Source organism: Vipera berus (assembly GCF_964194415.1).
Source record: "Vipera berus genome assembly, chromosome: Z".
NCBI classification, from domain to species: Eukaryota; Metazoa; Chordata; class Lepidosauria; order Squamata; family Viperidae; genus Vipera; species Vipera berus.
In genome coordinates, this window is record NC_138205.1 from 75,288,407 (window position 1) to 75,310,594 (window position 22,188).

The 22,188-nt window shown below is 36.7% G+C and overlaps 1 protein-coding gene across 1 annotated transcript in view; it reads right to left on the reverse strand.

Moving 5' to 3' along the window:
• Nucleotides 1–22,188, reverse strand: part of ITGA9 (integrin subunit alpha 9) — a gene marked incomplete at its 3' end in the record, with an annotated part of 248,178 nt that overhangs the window by 56,249 nt on the left and 169,741 nt on the right. The window contains exons 19-20 of the mRNA XM_081345406.1: nt 11,188–11,280; nt 8,852–8,931 (exon numbers count right to left, since the gene is read on the reverse strand). Coding sequence (XP_081201532.1) covers nt 8,852–8,931; nt 11,188–11,280 — 173 coding nt within the window. The remainder of the gene's footprint in view (nt 1–8,851; nt 8,932–11,187; nt 11,281–22,188) is intronic.

Consider the following 22,188-nt stretch of genomic DNA (forward strand, 5'->3'; position numbering starts at 1 on the left):
CAACGGGGACAGTGAGTTAATTGATACAGAAATTGATACAGAACTTCCCTGTCCCTGGTAATCTAAAAATTATAGGGTTATCAGTGCATGTAACATAGATGTGTATATGTACAAGAATATCTTGCTGTCAAGCAAAATCAAGCTTTTAACAGCTAGTGCCACACAAAGCGGACTACCAAAAGGTGGTAAGAAAATAGGAGAAATCAGGCACCACACAGGTTATGTAGAAAGTAAACACAGGTTCAATCATAAAGGACTCAAATGTCTATACACCAATGCACAGTGTATGAACATTAAGCAAAGTGAACTAGAAATTCAGGTAAATGAGGGAAGATATGATATTATTGCCATTACGGAAACATGGTGGGGTGAAACCCACAAATGGAACACACAGCTAGAGGGATTTAAATTATTTAAAACAAACAGACCAAATAAAAGAGGGGGTGGAGTTGCTCTCTATATAAGAAATAACTTTATCTCTACAGAAATAGAGCACAGCAATGATGAAAACTGTCTTCAATGCATTTGGGTCAATATAAAAGTGGGGGGGGAAATCACATTGCTATAAGTGTATACTATAGGCTGCCCAACCAAAGAGAGGAAATAGATGAACTTTTTGCTAGTCAGCTAACTAAGGTATGTAGGAAGCACATCACAGTAGTAATGGGGGACTAACTACCCTGACATCAACTGGGAGACAAACTCTGCACCAAGTGGAAGATCAAACAGATTCCTGACAAACCTAGCAGAAAACTTTGTCTCCCAAAAAGTAGAAAAGGAAACTAGGGGATTGGCCATATTGGATCTAATCCTCACTAACAGAGATGAAATGATGGAAGGTGTCGAAGCCAAGGAACCTTGGGGGGAAATGATCATGCCCTCCCTCTTCCAAGGGGGAGGGTGTTCTCTGTGGGCGTGCCTGCCCTATGGAATCAACTGCCAACGGAACTCCGGACTGCCCCCGACCTTCGTTCATTTCGCCGGGACCTAAAAACCTGGCTCTTTGAGCTATCTGGTCTGGACTGAGGGGTTTAATGTTTTTAAATTGTGATTTTAAGTTTTTGCGGCTAGACTTAATTTAATTTAATTTTAATTTTATATTGTATTGTTTTTAAATTTTGCCTTGTAAACCGCCCTGAGTCCTTTGGGAGTAGGGCGGTATATAAACCGAATTAATAAATAAATAAATAATAAATATTGGAATTCAACATTCTGGAAGCACAAGCAATAGAACACAGTCAAACTAGAGTTTTAGATTTAAGAGAGCTAATTTCAATAACCTTAGAGATGGCTTGGGAAGGATTCCATGGATAATAATAATAATAAGTTGGAAGGGACCTTGGAGGTCATCTAGTCCAACCCCCTGCTCAGGCAGGAAACCCTATACCATTTCAGGCAAATGGCTGTCCAGTCTCTTCTTAAAAACTTCCAGTGTTGGAGCATTCACCACTTCTGGAGGCAGGTTGTTCCACTGGTTAATTGTTCTAACTGTCAGGAAGTTTCTCCTTAGTTCTAGGTTGCTTCTCTCCTTGACTAGTTTCCATCCATTGCTTCTTGTCCTGCTTTCAGGTGCTTTGGAGAATAGCTTGACTCCCTCTTCTTTGTGGCAGCCCCTGAGATATTGGAACACTGCTATCATGTCACCTCTCACTCTTCTCTTCGTTAAACTACACATACCCAATTCCAGCAACCGTTCCCTATATGTTTTAGCCTCCAGTCCCCCAATCATCTTTGTTGCTCTTCTCTGTACCCTTTCTAGAGTCTCGACATCTTTTTTACATCGTGGTGACCAAAATTGGATGCAGTATTCCAGGTGTGGCCTTAGCAAGGCATTGTAAAGTGGTATTAGTACTTCACTTGATCTTGATTCTATCTCTCTGTTAATGCAGCCTAGCACTGTGTTGGCTTTTTTGGCAGCTGCAGCACACTGCTGGCTCATAATGAAGTGATTGTCTACAAGGACTCCGAGATCCCTCTCACAGTTACTACTATTGAGAAAGGATGAGAATCCTAAAGAGGAAAACAACTCAAGAAGCTTGGGAAATTTTGAAAAGTGAGATAATAAAAGCCCAGTCTAGCACAATACCAACAAAGAAGAAAAATAACAGCTCTCAAAAGAAATCAGCCTGGCTGCATAAAAAACTCTCTGATAAACTGAAAGATAAAAAGGACAAGTATAAAAAATGGAAAGAGGGGCACATAACTAAGGTACAATATCAGCAAATAGCCTGCAAAGATGAAGTGAGGAAAGCTAAGGCTCAAAATAAACTAAGTCTTGTGACCAAAGAAAAATATAATAACAAAAAAAGCTTCTTTCAACATGTAAAAAACGAGAAAAGGGTTAAGGAAATGATTGGTCCATTAGTGGGTGAAAGTGGCAAGAAGGTGACAAGCAACACGGAGAAAGCAGAACTATTTAACTCATTTTTTTGATTGTCTTTACACAAAGGGGAAGAAACAGTCCAACCTATCAAAAATAGTGCCATAAAAAAAGAATACAAACACAAGTTAAGATAGGCAAGAAAATGGTAAGTGAGCACCTGTCCAGCCTAGACAAGTTCAAATCACCAGGACAAGATGGATTACACCCCAAGGTTCTCAAGGAACTGGCAGATGTGAACTCAGAACCACTAAACTATATTTTTCAAAGATCATGGAGCATTGGGGAACTACCAGAGGACTGGAAAAGAGCTGATGTAGTTCCCATCTTCAAAAAAGGAAAAAATACTCCAGAAGATAGGCTTAAGATACAGGGGAATCTGGACAGACCTGTACACTGGGCGCTATCTAACAAAATGAAATTCAATGGTGAAAAAAGCAAGATTCTACATTTAGGCAAGAAAAACCAAATGTACAGGTAAAGTATAGGTGGTACCTTGCTCAATAGTAGTAGCTGTGAGAGGGATCTTGGGGTCCTAGTGAACAATCATTTAAATATGAGCCAGCAGTGTGCTGCAGTTGCCAAAAAAAACAACACAGTCCTAGGCTGCCACAAAGAAGAGAGATTCAAGCTATTCTCCAAGGAGAAAGGAGAAACTTCCTGACAGAACAATTAACCAGTAGAACCACCTGCCTCCAGAAGCTGTGAATGCTCCAACACTGGAAGTTTTTAAGAAGAGACTGGACAGTCATTTGTCTGAAATGGTATAGGGTTTCCTCCCTGAGCAGCGGGTTGGACTAGATGACCTCCAAGGTCCCTTCCAACAACAACAACAACATATTATTGTTGTTGTTGTTGTTATTATTGTTACTGTTACTGTTATTTCATTGCAGCAGGAAGTGGTCCCATTGTGTTTTAAGATGGCCATCATCTTGCTAGTGCCAAAAAAGTCCACAATTACAGGCCTCAATGGTTACCATCTGGTTGCACTGACATCCACCATTATGAAATGCTTTGAGAAGCTGATAAAGGACTTTATTGTATCTAGCCTCCCACCAGCATTTGACCCGCTTCAGTTTGCCTACCAATCAAATCGCTCTACAGAGGATGCTATCTCTTCTGTTCTCCATCTGAGCTTGAAGCACTTAGAGGAAAGAAATACTCATATGCGTTTGTTGTTTGTTGACTTCAGTTCGGCATTTAACACAATCATTCCCCAGCATCTAGTAGACAAATTGGACCTTTTAGGCTTAAACACTCCTTTGTGCAACTGGATTCTGGATTTTCTTACCAACAGGCCCCAATATGTGCGAGCTGGAATAAATACCTCTAATACCATTTCCTTGAGCACAGCTTCTCCTCAGGGCTGCATCCTAAGTCTACTGCTGTTCACCCAGTTGACCCATGACTGTTGTGCTAGGTTTGCCACCAACTATATTGTAAAGTTTGCAGATGATATAACAGTAGCGGGCCTTATTCATGATGACAATGTGGAAGCTTACCGCAAGGAGGTTGAGGGGTTGGTGAACTGGTGTAAGGAAAACATCTTAGTTTTAAATACTGGAAAAACCAAAGAAATCATTGTCGATTTCAGAAAAGGCACACAAAGCCACACTTCTCTGTGCATTAATGATTCACCTGTGGAGATGGTTACCAGCATCAAATTCCTGGGTGAGCAGCTAACAAGTAGGCTGGCTTGGCCACTCAACAGTGAGAAACTGGTGAAGCGGGCACAGCAGCGCCTGCACTTTCTGCGTCACATGACAAAAGCTCATCTTCCTTCCCCTGTTCTGACCACTTTCTACAGGGGGGCTATTGAGAGCATATATAGCATCACAGTCTGGTTTGGAAGCATCACTGCTTCAGACAGGAAGGCGGTGCAGAGAGTGGTGAGGATGGCTGAAAAGATCATTGGCAGTTTTCTCCCCTCCATCCAGGACATAGCATAGAAGCGTTGCTTGAGAAGGGTCCATAAGATTGTCTGGGACACTACTCATCCTCTTCACAACCTGTTTTCCTTTTTACCTTCTGGGAGGAGGCTTTGTGGTATCCGTAGCAGAACATCCAGATTCAACCAGTTTCATTCCATACAGCATTAACCTTGTGAACTCTCAGGCTTCCTCCTTCTGTTATATATTCAAGTTGGACAGCATTTAATATTTTATTGTTATGTATATGTAGGGCTGTGGGTCTATACATATGTTGTATATAGTATGTTTTGGGTGTGTCATGTATGTTTCACTTTGAGAGCGGGCAACTAAATATCATTTTTCATGTGCGCCATTGTGCCCACAGTAAAAAATGACAATAAGATATTATTATTATTATTATTATTATTATTATTATTATTATTATTATTATTATTATTATTATTATTATTATTATTATTTGCACAGTCAGCCAGATGTTCAGACTGGATTTGGCATTTTTGTCTACCTATCAGGTCCTTATAAAGGACCTGGGATAGGCAGATGTGGATGTTTGATGGTATTACAGATATCCTTGCTGGATGGAAGCAGTTCCTAGTAAGGCCGCCTTTTGCAATTTACTAATGGCAAATTTGTCAATGCCAATGGTGTTCAAGTAGTGCTCCAGTTGTTTTGGCATTGCACCCAAGGCGCCTATTACTATTGGTACTACCTTTGCTTGCCTTTGCCACAATTTTTCTATTTTTATTTGTAGATCTTTGTATTTTGTTATCTTCTCCAGTTCTTTCTCGTCTATTCTGCTGTCTCCAGGCACTGCCACATCCACTATCCAGACTTTATTGTCTTTCTTATCAATAATTGTTAAGTCTGGGGTGTTATGTTGCAGGTGCTTGTCTGTTTGAATTCTGAAGTTCCAGAGCAGTTTAACTTTATCATTTTCTATGACTTTCTCTATTTTATGATCCCACCAGTTCTTGCTTACAGGCAAATGATATTTCTTGCAGATCTTCCAATGCACCATTCTTGCTACTTTGTCATGCCACTGCTTGTAGTCAGTCTGTGCGATCTTCTTGCAGCAGCTTACCAGATGGTCTACTGTTACTTCAGCTTCTTTGCAAAGGCGGCACTTACTGTCTGTTGCTGTCTTCTCAATTTTGACTTTGTATGCATTTGTACTTAAGGCTTGGTCTTGTGTAGCCAGAATTAGTCCCTTGGTCTCTTTCTACAACTTTCCTGCTCTTAGCCATTGCCAGGTCTTGTTATTATCTGCTTTCCCGGCTATTTTTTTTAATGTACTGGCCATGTAGTGCTTTGTCTTCCCATGCCTATATTCTGTTCTTCATTTGGTCTTTCTTGTAGGACACTTTGGTCTCTCCAGTAGTCAGTAAGCCTTCCTGATATACTAATTTCAGTGCATCTTCATCACTGTCCTTCAAATATTCTTCCAAAGCCATTTCTTCTTCTTCAACCATCTGATGTACTTGCAGCATTCCACGTCCACCTATTTGCCTTGGTAAATAGAGTCTGTCAATGTCACTGCGTGGATGAAGGGCATGATTCATTGTCATTACTTTTTTGGTCTTCCTGTCCATTGCTTTTAGTTCTGCTTGAGTCCACTATTCCAGCTGTGTATCTAATGACTGGAATTGCCCAGGTGTTGATTGCCTTCACGGTATTTCCTCCATTGAGTTTGGACTTTAAGATCTTTCTCACTCTCTTGATGTATTAACCTCTAATCTTTTTGTTGACTTCAGTGTGTTTGATGTTGTCAGCTTGAAGGATACCCAAGTATTTGTAGTAATCTTCCTCATCCAGACTCTTAATGTTATTTTCATGGGGTATCTTGATTCCTTCAGTATTCACTATTTTTCCTTGTTTGATAGTAAGTGTGGCACATTTGTCCAAGCCAAACTCCATTGCAATATCTTGGCTATATATACGGACAGTTTTGAGCAGTGATTCTATTTCAGATGATGTTTTTCCATACAGCTTCAGATCATCCATATAAAGGAGGTGGGATAGTCTGGCAGATGTTTTTGATGTTTGATAGCCATGTCCTGAGTTATTCAGTATTGTTGACAGAGGAAATAGTACAATAACAAATATTAGTGGTGATAATGAATCCATACAGCATACAGCTTCAGATCACCCATGTAAAGGAAGTGGGATGATATTATTATTATTATTATTATTATTATTATTATTATTATTATTATTATTATTATTATTATCATCATCATCATCATCATCATCATCAAAGTGTCACTGTGTAGGGCCAAGAATTTGACAGAAGTTACTCTTCATATAGTTAAGAAATAAACATCTGTTCAGCAACTTAACTATCATCCTTGACCTTTTGCTTCATGCAATATTAGAGGGGCATGCTACAGTCAATATTTTATGTGTGCATTTTGACAGGCTTTTATTAATTGCTGCCTGTAAATAAAAAGGTGGTTGGTGCCCAAATAGTAACAAACTCTGCATGCAAATATTTAGAAAGAAGCACTGAGGTAAATAGTTCTTCAGGTTGCCGAACCACCAGTAACTGATTTGGAAAACTGTTATATATATAGCAGCCTAGCTTTTTATTTTTAAAAATAGGGACATATGGATTTTATACTATGTAAAAATATAGTAAATGCAAATGACTCCTTTTATGCAACTACTTTCAATATATTAAAGTAACAAAACAAAAACAGTAGCTTTTAATTTAGAAGTAAGGAATCCAAGATCAAAAGTTCACCAAGCTAAGCAATGAGCATTCCCATGTGATTCTCATCATTTCCTGTGTCTACTAGCAGATAGGACTACTATTTTATGGCTAAAAATAATGAGACGTGTGCCCTGTGCATTAGGGTTTTCAACACACTCCCTGCCAAATCCCTATGCACCCATTATGAGGCCTCTATAGTAAAACGGAGAGAGTTGGTTCAAACTCTCTCTTAGCAGACTTTACAATATTCCCTGGGGAAACAAAAATATTTTTCTCTTCCAAGTTTAGAAGAAATCTGAAACTAGGATAAAGGAAGTCTAAGATGGGGTGGGAGGGTGGGGAGGAAGAACTAGCTATTTGCATATTTGCAAGCCTCAGTATCAAATTAAATTTATCTGGCTTTTGAATAAGATTATCCAACAGTTATTTCATGGATGCAATAGTAAATAATGATTTCATAGGCATGATTGAAAGCTGTTTTTAAGTTACATTCATGCATGAATTAGGTAAATAAATCTATCTCATCTTGAAGATTATCTGGCTCCTGCCACAGGACATATTATAAAAAAAAAGTCCAGTCATATCATCTTCAGCCAACTAGTATCATCAGAGACAAATATAACTCTACTGTACATGACATGCATGACTTCTAAATCTGATTGCAGCTGAATGGCTTAAGAAGTAATATATAACCTAAAAAATCTGGACATTCTGTTCAATTTTGGTTAGTTGGAAATTGAAAAATGTGTTCCTATCTTACATCTTAAGTCATGACAGAATGGAAAAGATTAAGCCAATACACTGGTCATTTTTTAAGCTGTTATCAGCTTTAGCGTCACAAACCCTCTGCACATACAAACCGTATGGCAGATCTTAATAAATCATGAATGAAAGCATGCTCTGTTTTTCTTCACTGATCTGAACAGGGGACTAACTGATTCATTACCTCCGTTTCAAATCTGTTTGCTTTTTCCTAATTTGGACATTAGAAATTTGCCTGCAAGTAGAGCCTATTTTGGAGGCCCAAGTGAATTTACCTACTACAATAAGTATAGCCAGGGCTTTTTTTTGTCATAGAATGCACCGGAACAGAGTTCCGGCACCTTTTTTCGACAGATTTTCCAGAGTTGCGTTCTTTTCCTATTGTTGCCCTTCCTATCCTCGTTTGCTTTTGAAAATGCCCTGCTGGTGGTACAGTGCGAGCGGGGTCCCCTCCGGCACTGTCTGACTCCTCTAGGAGGAGCCATGCTGGAGCACCACAACCAGAGCGTGGCTTGATTGGCTGGGTTGGACCATGTGATGTGGAAGCCGATGGTGGGAGGCACTTAAAAATGGAGGCCATCTTTCATGAGAAGGTGAATGAGCCTTAAGCCTACCCTTACAGAAGGTGGGGTGTGAGGTTAAAAAGAGGCGATGTGAGAGGAAAGAAAGGCAGCTGGCATGGAAGCTTGCCCGACAGTGAAACTTTGCTATTTCAGTCGCTTGGGTAGTTCAAAGGCTGGGATGTCTACGAAAATCTCTTTTTAGCTTTTATACTTTCTTTCAAACTGTAGAGGGGAAGAATAAGAATAAAGCTAATGTCTTGTGATTTTGAGGTATTATTATTAATAATATATATTAATTATGTATTGGTCAGATGTAAAGGTAAACCTACAGTATGAAGTTTAATCAGATCTATTTTTTAAATTGGGTTTAACTTAAAGGTAAATTAAAAGTAATGTGTTCACTGACAAAGTTTCAACTTTAATTTGTTTCAAGTCAATATCCATATTAAACTCCAAATATAATTTTTTCCACCTTGTTTGACAACGTCTTAAAAATCTGTATTACCTCTGAGCAGATACAAGGAATGAAAGAATTTCTTCTTCCCCAGACAAATGGCTTGTGTCAAAAATAACACTGAATTCATACTAAGGGAAACAGAAAGCAACATTTAGCACTTTGTGGATGTTTGAATAAGCATATTTCTATTTGACTATCTTCCTTTCATTACATTGTTGCATTTTTTCCAAAAATATATATTAGCATCATTTTATCATATTCCAGATTTGAAATCACTATACATTTTCAAAGATGAGAAATCATATGATGGTGTTTTTCTGTGTACACACCCAACTTTCCCACTCTGGCTAGGCATAATAAAGACAAGGAAAATACCTCACAGCTATATCGTTAATGTACGTAAATAGTGGTCAGCAAGGGATTCGCCAGTTGAATTCAATCATTGCACAGAGATAGTATAAAATAGATACTAATCATTCAAAAGGTGGAATAGGAGCATTTTACCTTTCCTGCTGGCTTCTCCCACTGAAGGCTGGTGTTGCTACCACTTAGCTGACATACCACATCAGGGCTATTTTTGTAAACTGTCAAGGCCATTGTGCTTTGACTATGAGGTTCATCTTTGAAATGCTTTGGTAGAACAAATTATGTAATCTGGATTTTACTATCATACAATAAAATCTGAATATACTTATTAATGTTTTGGTAGTATACTGAAAATATTTACCACTGACATCTCACAGTGAGGCAACACCCAAAACTAAAAAGGAAGATGAACTCTCCACAGTAAAGGCTTTCTAGGTCATTATGAACAGACAATTAATTGTCTTTTCTTTACTGAAAAGCATGGAATATATATTCAGCTGAATTAGTAATAAAGTATAGTCTGCATTTCTGTTGCATTTGAAATAGACTGTTGAACAATTTGTACACAAATATATAGAGGGCAGAGTACCCCTATCTTGGCCCCTTATAGACCTGTTAGTTTTGATCTAGCCCTGATACTGGGGGAGGGAAGGTATGGTTGTATGGTTTATATCTTTTCTGAAACCCAAATCTTGTTCTAGTAGGACAACTTATGTTTAGGAAAAGCAAGCAACTGTGAATATAATATTCAACTTATATATTTGTACTGTAATACAATCCTGCTGTGTTATTAGTTTCATTTTCCTTCCTAAATTGAACTGACATGGATAGGAACTGACCAAAAACAAAACAAAACAAAAATGAAAATCTACCCATGTTTATCAATGACTTGACTCAATTGGAGACTTACAGAATCAGGTCCGATTATTGGAACTATTTAAAGATAGTAAATGTTTAATTTCAGCACAATTGTCTTTTCCCTTCCAAGAATGAAAAATGATGTTAAAGGATTTATTTTCCTGCCTTTGGGTATTTTGCATATTGACAATGGAATGTGGGTGCTGTTTGTTACTATACCTCAAAGACCAAAGTCTCTTAAACCGATCCAGCACAGAATTAAACTTCAAAACATTCAGAAATACTATAAAAATATAACAGCATAATCTACAGAGTTTATTTAACAAATAAAAAGTTTAAAAGAAAAAAAAGACATTTTATTTTTATTGGTTCTGTGCTGTATTCATCTGACCTTTAAATCCTCTTATTTAAAACAGGCAAAAATACAAAACACAGCAGAGCAACTAGGGACACCAATGGTAGACATCCCTCTTCAAAGGTTTTGCCAAGGTAGAATCATTTTCTGGGAGCTAAAAAAGATTCCCATTTGAATTCCTAATCAACTTCCATTAGGATTCTGTGGTTATGAATAGCTGTCACTGTCCTCTCCCTAAATTTTACCTAGTGAGGTAAAATTAGCAGCTCCCTCTAAGAAAAAACAAAGAACTAGTGCAGTGCTGAAAAATGAGTCCAGTGACCAGTCATTGAAGTTTCAGAAATCATGTGATCATGATTTCAGTGCTTGGCAACTGGCCCTCATTTATTAGCAACCCAAGGTCATGAAATTGCAATTTGAGACCTTCTCATCCAGCTTTCAACAAGCAAAGTAAATGAAGAAGCCAGTAGGAAACTGTAAGCCGTAGACAAGAGATAGCACATTTAACCATCCACTGTGATTCACTTAACCATTGCAACCAGAATGATATGACACACTGGCATAGTCACATGAATTTTCATTTAATGACTGTGTTGCTTAGTCGTCCGTCCCAAGTGTACTTGGTAAGCAAGGACTACCGGTAGTTTATGGTCCACAGTTTTCTAGCACTGATGACGTTACCTAGTTTGGATAATGAAACATCTGCAAGAAAGCAAGAAAGCTCAGAGAACACCAAGGGCCCCACTCCACACATTTCTTTGCTATGCAGGGAAACTCTCTGTTGTAGGAAACCATCAAGCAATACCTTGGATTTAGATTTCATGAAGGGAAAACCCACGCTGCACTTAAGGAAGTCTGAGTCCGGTTCCAGCAATTCGCAAGCAATACCCATCTCATCCTGAAAGAAACAGAAGGGAAAGCTTTTTAAAAAAGCATTTTAAGAGTATATAGCAGGGGGGAAAACTGATGGGATCCAGATTAATTCAGCAGCACACAGGCTGCATATCTATTCACTTATCTAAGAGGAAGGTACTGCAGTGAGATTTATTCTGGATAAATAGATTTATCCTGCATCTTTCTAATGGAATTAGTGGAAAATGTGTTATGACTAATTTTCCCTTGTTAGTCTAAGCTGTGCTGGCTCAGGAATTCTGGGAGTTGAAATCCACGAGTCATAAAAGAGCCAAAGCTGCCTACCCCTGGTCTAAGCCAATCAACAAATAGATAAATAAATACCAAAAACAAAAGATAAAATGAATAGAAAAGCAGAGAAAGAAATCAAGCACCCTTCTAGTGCCTGTTGTGATTCAGCGTCAGCCTGTGGACCCGGCAGCTGAATTGGATGATTCTGAAGAGGAGGAGGAGGAGGAGGAGGGGTTTGGAGAGCCTTTGGTGTCAGACGAAGGGTCTGATGCACTGCAGAACTCTCAGCCTGGCCCCTCCCGTCTTGTTCCTCCTCAGACTCAGCTGTGTGAGCATGAGGGATTGGAAGAAGACGATCCACAGCTGGCTCTGTTCAGGGACGCTAGGAGTAGGAGGCAATCTAGCAGAACAGAACAGATGAAAGCAATGAGGCAACTCAGGAGAAGACAATGAGAAGCCACGCCTTGGGATTGCTGATAAAAGGGGAAGAATGTGTGGGAGGTGCTGGTTGCTGAAGGCAACCATTTGAAGATCTTCTGCTAGAGTCCTGGTCTGTTATTCTTGTTTAACTCTTGTTTAACCTTTTTGGTTTAAGTCTTGTTTGAACTTTTCGTTTAACTTTGTTTGAACTCTTTGTAAATAAATTTGGTTGGGTTTTTTCCAGCCTGTTGACTATAAAAAGGGGTTGTCCCTGACATTCAAACAGGGCCAGTTGTAGGCTGGAACAGAACAGTGCCAAGAAAGATATCCAGAGTGCAAAATAGTCATAAGAAAAAAATATTCAGCATCATTCTATCATTTTTATCTACAGAAAAAAATATCATACATAATATGTATGCATCATGGTTTGAGATTCATATTTTGTTCATTTTGGGCCATTTTTCTTTTTTTTTTTAGGTTCCATCTTTTGTAGAGTATTTTATAGAAGTAATCCTACAACTTAAAATCCTCACTCTGCCTGCTGAATTTGAAGCTAAAAACACAACATTTAAGCTCTTTCAGAATATAATTACACTTTACATTGTTTGATACCATTTAAAACATCAGGATACTTAAATGCATTCTATTTTTCTTGTAAAATTCATTTCTTGAATTTCTCACTTATTAAAGCAAACATCAGTTGCTCAAATGACCTAATTAGATGTGGCTTGTTGATTTATTATATATTGATTACCTTACTTGCCTTTCTTAGTATTATAATACTGCATATGTGCACAGATCACAGGGGGGGAGAAGACACAGAGATACTGCACCATGCATAGATATAAACAAAATTAGCACCAGCAGTTGAAAATAGAGGAAATGACACACATACTTCCTCTCTCAGATGGTGCAAAGCTGGCTTTGTCTCTCAACATAAATCTGCTACCACAGGTTTCCCATTTAGGATTACACTTTCAACTTTTCAAAATAACTACACATAGGTAAAGAAAATAACAAGCTAACTCTTAACTACAATCAAACAAACCTGATATAAAATGAAAACAGTATCAGAAAAATTAAAATTAAAAAATAGCATATTTAATCACAGTTCTTTACATAGTCGCAGAAACATCTATGTGACCTCATCATTGATTCACTTTTTGGAAGCAGATTAGTGCCGTGCTCTTGACATTTTTTCTAAGAAGTGGAGGGAGAACAAAAACAAAAAAAAAGAATATTTTCTTTGGCATTAGGCACAGATGTCCTGTTCTTTTCCATGTTCTCATTAGTAATTCCATGGTGTAGACATGCCCCCTATCAAGCTTGAGGTCGACCCATGCCCCCCACCAAACTAATTCAGGATTCACATCATTGATTCTCTGCTTACTTTAGGAGAATTCATTCAATAATATTAATTACAGGGGGAAAAATGTTCACTGCCTCCCCACATACACATGCCCTTTGGGTGCAGTTGAGGCTATTTTTGGATCATGAGATCACAGGCGTTGACATATACAGGAAGGCTGCAAGTGAAAGAAGGAAGGAAGGAAGGAAGGAAGGACAGGGGGAAAAACTTCACCAAGAGATTTCAACAAAGTTCACCTCCCCACACTTTTAAACTGTAGGAAGAAATGGTTAATACAAAAATAACTACTGATGCTAATGCGTCCAAACAAAAGTATTGCATCAATCTGAAACATGAAACAAAACACACAAAAGTCAGATAACTCACAGATCATAGCGAATATGGGAGAATGGGCATGTGAGATGTGTATCTGAGAAGTACAAGGTGATGTAGCAGAAGAAAAAAATTGGCAAATACTTAAAAAATGAGATATACGATTCTACATTTTCTGAAACAGAATTAAAGCTTTGTCAGTATTACCTTAAATACCTCACTTGCCCATTCTTGAAAGAGATTGTACCTGCCTCTTTAAAATTTTCCAGATATTTAAGTTAACATACACCAAAACTTTAACTCCACTTCAAAAAGATACAGTCACACATCTCATTTCTCAACTATTTGCAGATATCCTGGAACAGCTATATTCAGACTCTTCAAAATTGATCCATTTCTGTGCTAAAGTCAGAACAAGTCAGATACAGTAATGTCTCAAAAGAATTAACTGCTTCAAATATCAGGACTGTTTGAGCAGTTTCCTTGTTCCCCAACTAAGCAAATCAGGTGTGGGTATGTGTTAGAATTACTCAGGAATATAAAATCTATTCTAAAACTTTGGGAAAAGACTTGAGGTGACAAAAGTACTTGCCACTTTTTTCAGGCACCATTGAAGAGTAATTTTTCTCCTAACCAAGACAGAAAAACAGAACCAGCAATACCTTCCTCCAACTTTATACTTCAGACCCCAGTTAGGCAAGACTATCACATTCATTCAACTACTGTATTCTCAAACTGGCAAATACTTTAAATTAGTGCATAGTCAGAGCCTTGATTAATCACAGTGTGTAAAATATTTTCTTCTGTGATGAGGAAAGCAAGAAGGAAGATATTTTGCTGTTGTTGTATGTAAAAAGAAAGAGAAGTGGCAGAATAGCTAACAAAAAGATAACGGGAGAAGAAAAGGCAAGAGGACAGGAAACTTATGATAGACCAAGACCTTCCCAAGATCAGGTGCTGTCTGGAAATCAAGCAACTTCCTATGTTCCTTCTACTAACCCAGTGGTGAAATGGCTTCCTATCTAGGGCCTCAGATGTGTATAAGTATGTGACTTTGAGTCAGTGTTGCCTCCTGGTGACTGCTTGCACAAATTCCTTCTGTTTTCTTGTCAAGATTTACAGAAGTGGTTTGCCACTGTCTGCTTCCTAGGGCTGAGGTAACCCAGCTACTTGTGTGACTATGGCAGGACTAGAACTCATGGTCTCCCTACTTCTAGTCTGGCATCTTAAGTACTACACCAGACTGACTCTCCTTAAAATAATTGAGTTATTATTATCCATGATGGTTTTGAGACATAAAACCATCTGCTAAGCTTGTAAGCCGCCCTGAGTCTTCGGAGAAGGGCGGGATATAAATGGAATTAAAATAAAATAAAAAATAAATATAAATATGAAAGGAAGTATAAGTATAAAAGCAAAAAACCCAAAAGGTTTGCAGATTGATATAACCTTCTCTGATAATGTTATATAAGTGTGAGTTGGACACTAAGAAAGGCTGATAGAAGAACTGATGCCTTTCAACTGTGGTGTTGGTGTAAATTATTGTGAATGCCATGCACAGCCAGAACAACCAAGAGAGAGGTGATGAGTCATACAAAACCAGAAACATCACTAGAAGCCAAAGTTACAAGACTATGACTGATTTATTTAGCCATTTTGTCAGTGTAAGTTCACTGGAGAAGTCATTGATGCTAGGAATGGTTAGTGAATCAAGGAAAAGGGGCAAGCAAAGAACTCACTAGCTTAATACCATTAATACTGATATAAATATGAACATCCAACAACTGAAAGAAGCTGTGCTTGACAGGGTAGCATGGAGAGCATTTGCCTACAGTATAAAGTCACCAAGAGTTCGACACGACTGAATGGTTAAAACTAACTAATACCCTTTTCATGTATGCCAAGAAATTTCTTCTTTGACCATTTACTTTGTGAACATTTCAACAAAGCTATTAATATATCATCATGATTGTTTCAAACCCATATCCACAACTGGGATTTATCATTTGAAGATATATATATATATATATATATATATATATATATATATATATATATATATATATATGTGTGTGTGTGTGTGTGTGTGTGTGTGTGTGTGTGTGTGTGTGTGTGTGTGTGTGTGTGTGTGTTCTGAGGTTTTCACGGGTGTGGATCTTTGGTTATTCGGGTTTTTCCCCGCGTAGAACTAAAGGTGTAGGCGCAACGTTTCGACGGAATCCCATCCGTCATCATCAGGCTGGTGGCTTTAGCTTCCTTCTTCTGAGAGAAGCATGTGGAGAAGGAAGCTAAATCCACCAGCCTGATGATGACGGATGGGATTCCGTCGAAACGTTGCGCCTACACCTTTAGTTCTACGCGTATATTTTGAGGGCTCCTTAAGAAATATATCTAAATAAATTTTTAAAAATGTAAGAAGTACATTATCAAAATATTATTAATGTAATGTATGATAAAACTAAATGGAACCTTTTCACAGTGAACAACTTTAGCTTATTAATATTCTCATTTAAAATTTTTGTCAGGTAATCTTCATCTGTGATAGCAGATAATCTCTGTGAATGAGAAACACACAAATAGCGAGTTCCAATTACAATTACAAAGAGAAATTAAAATGTAAGGAAAACATACCATGCTTGTATGTATTAGGAATTTTAATTAAAGCAAAGATTTGACATAGCTGATAGATGCATCTGGGAATTTCCAGTGTAATGTTTCAGAAACAGAAACTAAAAACATAATTTCTTTAATTTTTACCTAGGTTTAAAGTGTGAAATCAAAACTGAGGTGATAAATAGTGCTCTGAAGTAAACATCTCAATTTAGCAATGTACATTGTCTGAGGACATATCAAATCCTACAAGCTTTTAGGTTCCCAAATGAAAACATACAGAATTACTTGCATGATGAAAGAGCAAAACGAAAATCCCAACTAGAGTTCAGATGTTTTCTTTTTCATTCGTATTCATTTCCATGCATGCAAGCTATATCTAATCCTGCACTGGAAAGAAAGTGAGAATTGCAGGTAGTCCTCGACTTAACAGCATTTTGTTTCGTGATTGTTCAGTTACAACGGCACTGAAAAAATTGATTTATGGCCATTATTCACACTTACGACAGTTACAGCATTCCCATGAGCACGAGATCAAAATTCAGATGCTTGGCAACTGAGTCATATTTATGATGGTTGCAGTGTCCAAAAAAGCGATCAACTTTTTTGATCTTCTGACAGGCAAAGTCAATGGGGAAGCCAGATTCACTTAACCACCTTGTTATTAAACTAACAACTAAAGTAATTTACTTAACATGTGGCAAGAAAGGACATAAAATGGGATAAAATTCAGTTAACAAATGTCTCACTTAGCAACAGAAATTTTGGGCTCAATTGTGGACATAAGTTGAGGACTACCTGTATACTGGTGTTAAATGGCTGGATGTGAAGAATATCTGCTGTGTTAGAAGCAGGAAGTTCTGAAAAATACAACTTTAAAAGAAACACAGAGCCATTCTTCAGGAGCAAGGCTCTGAATTATTACTTGGTATAGGCAACTATATGTGTGTTTATTCAGAGCAAAGCTCCAAATGTTCTATGAATTCTCACATGCTAATTTTTAAACCTGGATGCGATTTTAGTTCAGCCGGAGTCAATAGATTTCTATTTGTAAACTCAGTGGGAAGTGCTGATGATGTAAGATTATCATCAGCCTAAATGTCAGTTCATTCATTTTCTACCAAAAAAGGAAAAGCCTGTTCCTTCTACTAGCAAGCCAGAGAATTTTAACAGAGGCTTTTTGAAAGAAGTCCGGGCAGAAATCTAATTTGGACTGTGATTTGTTTTTTTCTGTCTGTCGAAATCCTTCCTGGCCTCTTTTCTTTTTAAAGAAGAGTAGGTTATTTTTTTTTTAGGAAAAAAACCCACGTGTTTATAAGGAAAGCATCACACAGGTTTTCAAATGAGTTCATAGCTGGCTGGGTCACAATGACAAGGCACAGATAGTACCTGTTAATATAAGCATTGAAACAGTAAGGCACTTTAAATAGCCTTGCCTGACCAAAAAAAATGCTAGAAATTTTCTTTTATATACATTACTTTGGAATTTAGGAAGAGAAAAAAAGATCTGTGCCACATAAATGTTCAGGCATACGTGCTTCTCCATAAATATCGGACAGAAAGAAAGATGCCATTTTAGCTACTTCACTTCCACTTTTGCATTTCATATGGCACACAGGCTTAAATAGAACAAAACACTTATGTACTGCAGTAGGAAAACCACAGGTCTTATCAGAAGAGTTCTTATTGGAGAAAATGAGAAAGCTGCCTCAGGGAGCTGCTTTTGGATATCTTGAAGCAGGGCTTTTCAACCAGTGGTACAGGTTATTGGAAGAATCTACTGCATTCTTAGTTACCCAAATAATCTACCATTATTTTTTCATACTTCAGTACGGTCTAGATTGAAAACAAATACATTCAGGAGGTTTTGGGGTTGTTGTTTTTTGCCTAGTCTCCGATAGGGGTGTATGACTTTGGAGTAGTAGATTACCAGAATCTACACCAGGTTTATGCATTTATTCTCCTTTTATCTAGTTCTTGGTTGGTTTTTAGGTTTTAATTCTTTAATGTTATTGCTGTTTTATTTTATGCTGTTATTTTGTTTTAAGCCACCCAGGGTCACTTGACAGTGAGATGGGTGGCATATAAATTTACAAAATAAATAAATGCTATTATATCGGTCCGTTATTTGTGAACAAAAAATAAAAATATCACAAATACTGCAAAAGGAACTTTGTTATTTCCTTCCAAAACTGGACTAAATATTTCTGCAATAATTCAAAATATATTGCTATCAAAATCTGACTTAACTTAAAATCTTTTTTTCTTCTTCTCTTAACATTAAATTCTAATATTTAGGTCTTCAGTCATCACTGATAATAGCAATAAGAATTCATTATTTTGCAAATTCAAGCTAATATGATAATCATTTATCAGTTGTATACACAGTCTGCAAAGTGATCATGAAGATGTGACAATAAAAGAAATAGAAATCTAAGGGCTACTGGTAGTGGCCTCTCAGATGCATATCTGATCTGCACTGATACGTTTACTGTGCTGCTGTACGATACTGATTATGTAGGAAAACTAAGACACTTCATTCAGTCTCACCAAATGAGATGTGGGCAGCAAATTGTGGAGAAGGGGCAGTACTATACTAGAATGAATTCATATTGTGGTTTCGATTAACAAATTAAAATAGCTGATCCACAAACAGCCTTGTACACATATAGCTCTGTTCGTTTATTACTCTGATATACAGCAAAGTTTAAAAGTGTCTATATTGTATTTCATTGCCAATCAAAAGAAAACTTCATTTCTTAGGAGCCACCACTAATATATTTCACATACTGTGGAAGACCAAAAAGATGCCATTCTATAGACATTGTTTTTAATTACAGTGAACATATGTCCTCAATTATAAAGGACCATCCTTTATTTTCTTTAAGATTTATTTTTCAAGTTCACTTTTGTCTTTTATTTTTGCGAGTTAATTTTTACCATACAAATTGTACCTCTTAATGCACAGCTTTTCACATTCTTGTGAAAAATACGAAATTTAATGTTTTTTATATAAAAAAAATCACATATACTGTTTTTAGATATTTTTAATACAATGTGAGCTTTTCTTGGTTTTGCTCTAGAATGTTCTTTTCTAAAGCAAAGTTCTAAATAAAAACAAACTGTTTTATCCTCATATATCTGTTTCAGATTTGTTCCTTTTTCAGGTATGTCCTTTAATTTTACCAAGACTATACGGTCACTGTAATTTTAATAAAAACAATTATAAGAACAATTCAATTTGTATTAATGGCAGTAGTAAAAATTACTTGGTTCAGATATTTGTAAATTCTGAGATCCATATACCCACAGCTTTTAAAATTTTAAAATTATAATTATAATATTTGACTTTGTATTACTGTAGTTTGAAAGTACTAGAAGGGACTATTTGTTCACAACATAAAATACTGCAACATTCTGCAATGTCAACCTGTTTTGTTATTGTTGTTGCAGTTGTTACAAAACATATCAGGAGAGATTGGAGGAACTGAATATATTCATCCTGGAGGACAAAAGGGAAAGGGGGGACAGTAAGATTTTAGAAGGCAGGATTTTCAATATTAAGCAAAAATCAAGAATATGGTGGCATAACCTTAAACTAACAGGAGAAAATTTCAAAAGCATTATTAAAAAGTATTATTTGACAGAAAGACTGGTGGAAGCTGGGACCAATTTCCAGCGGATGTAGTGGACCAATCTTCAGTAACTGAGTTTAAACATGTTTGTGATGTTCAATAACATATATCCATCATCCAGCAAAATTAAACAATAAAATTAATAATAATAATTAATAACTAATTAATTAAAAAGAAAAAACCCATCAAAGGGCAGACTCAATGAACTATTAGGTCTTTTTCTGCTGTTACTTTTCTATGTTTCTTACTATTCAGTTGCCAAATGTCATTTTGAAAACACTGTTTGGGATTTTAGTCATTGTTATAATTTTTATTCATTTTCTATATAAGGAAGTGTCAAAAGTATAAGCCTAAGTATTGGTCAGAATGGGTTTTTGTGAAAATGTTTGCTACTATGAACTTCTGCAATGTTCATGATCTGATGGCAAAAATTACAGAAATAAATTCTATTCAGTTTTTTTACAACCCTTATAAAGTAGGAAAGTAATGTACTGAAAGCTGTTTACATTCTCAGTTTTCAAACTGAACACGCCTAGAATAGAGAATATCAAGCAGAACAGGCAAAAAACATATCACTCTCCAACTATGCTATTGATTTTTATAAAATAATTATTTTTTATTGAAGCTTTTTCATCAGAATTAAAAAGATTTGAATTAAAGATGAAGGGAGGGGAGGGGAGAGGAGAGGGAGAGGACAGGAGTCTGCCTACTGTTCCGTTCACTAATGTTGGATTAGAGGCTATACTGGTAGACAAAACAAAAACTATCATTTCAATCTTAGCTTCTTCTGTGCCTCTTCAAACAAGATGAGGATCCTTTGCTTTTTTTTTTTTTTGGAGTGGGGGAAGAGGGGGGAAAAATCTGTCTGCTCCAACATCAGTCTTTGGTTTAATTGCCTGTGACCTACCAAAAACAGAAACCCTAAGTTCAAGCAAAAGTAAACAAAATTTTCCAGACACCTGAGAAATAAGTACTTTTTCTTTATTAAAGAAAGAAAGAAAGAAAGAAAGAAAGAAAGAAAGAAAGAAAGAAAGAAAGAAAGAAAGAAAGAAAGAAAGAAAGAAAGAAAGAGCCCCTCCCCCAAAAGGGGGGATCTGGAAGTTTCTTATGAAGTGCCAGAATATAACATTCTTCTGCACTGGTGCTGTTAAGTTTCCAATTGGGAAGATTTGTACTTTGTTATAAGTAATTAGCTGTCTTCTGTATATCAAGGAATTTGACTTAAAACAATAAGACACAAACTCATCTATTTGGCAAATGCACTATTGTCTTGTAACAATGCTTTTTGCACAAAGTCATAGTCAGTGTATTTCTAATCTTCCTTTAAAGTCTATCTTGAAACATTCTTTATCAGATGGAAAAATCAGGCACTGATAAGTTTACTGCAAACATTTCAGTCACTGCAGCTTCATTTCTTTACATGATTATATATTTAAGGGAAGATTTCAATTAACCATTTGTGTTAAAATTTTCTGATTTGGGCAATTTTAGAATATACAGCATTCTTAGTTTGATGGACAGTACTGGGATCTAAATATACTAAAATGTTAGTATTTTTTTTATTTTAATCCCATTTATATCCCGCCCTTCTCCGAAGACTCAGGGCGGCTTACAATCTAAGCACAAATTAAATGTGCTTAGCAGTATCTCTAAAATTATGTCAGTTAGAAAGTTATTGCAATGTAATATCTAATAAAAAAGATCTGATTCTTTTTCTCATGCCAAATTATGAGGAAAACCAACTTTAAAAATTGGAAGAAGAATGGTGATATGGAACACTGATTGAGGTAGAGATATTGATTTTGGACCAACTGATAGACAATGAACTTTTAACATGTTCTGTATTAAGAGATAAATATCATCTGCCAAACATAACCCAATGACAATATTTACAATTAAAATAATTGTAGAGCCATCTATTGCATATTTGCTATTCTGCTAAAACAATCCTACTCTACTAAAAAAAATAAAAAAATGCTCCTATGAGAAATGGACACAAATAGAATTATTTTATTTATTTTATTTTAATCCCATTTATATCCTGCCCTTCTCCGAAGACTCAGGGCGGCTTACAATTTAAGCACAAACCAATGTGCTTAGCAATAGCCTTCATTCTATGTATATGCCTGCTTTAGGGCTTCCCCCCCCCCCCAAGCAGCATTATTACAAAGTCAGCTTATTGCTCCCAACAGTCTGGATGGACCAAGACTTTTGTTCTATTTGTAATTTGTTTGAAGCAATTGTTTAATCCTTTAGTAGTGCATCATCTGAATTAAAAACTGTACAGGTAATCCACAATTGAGCCAAAAATTTCTGT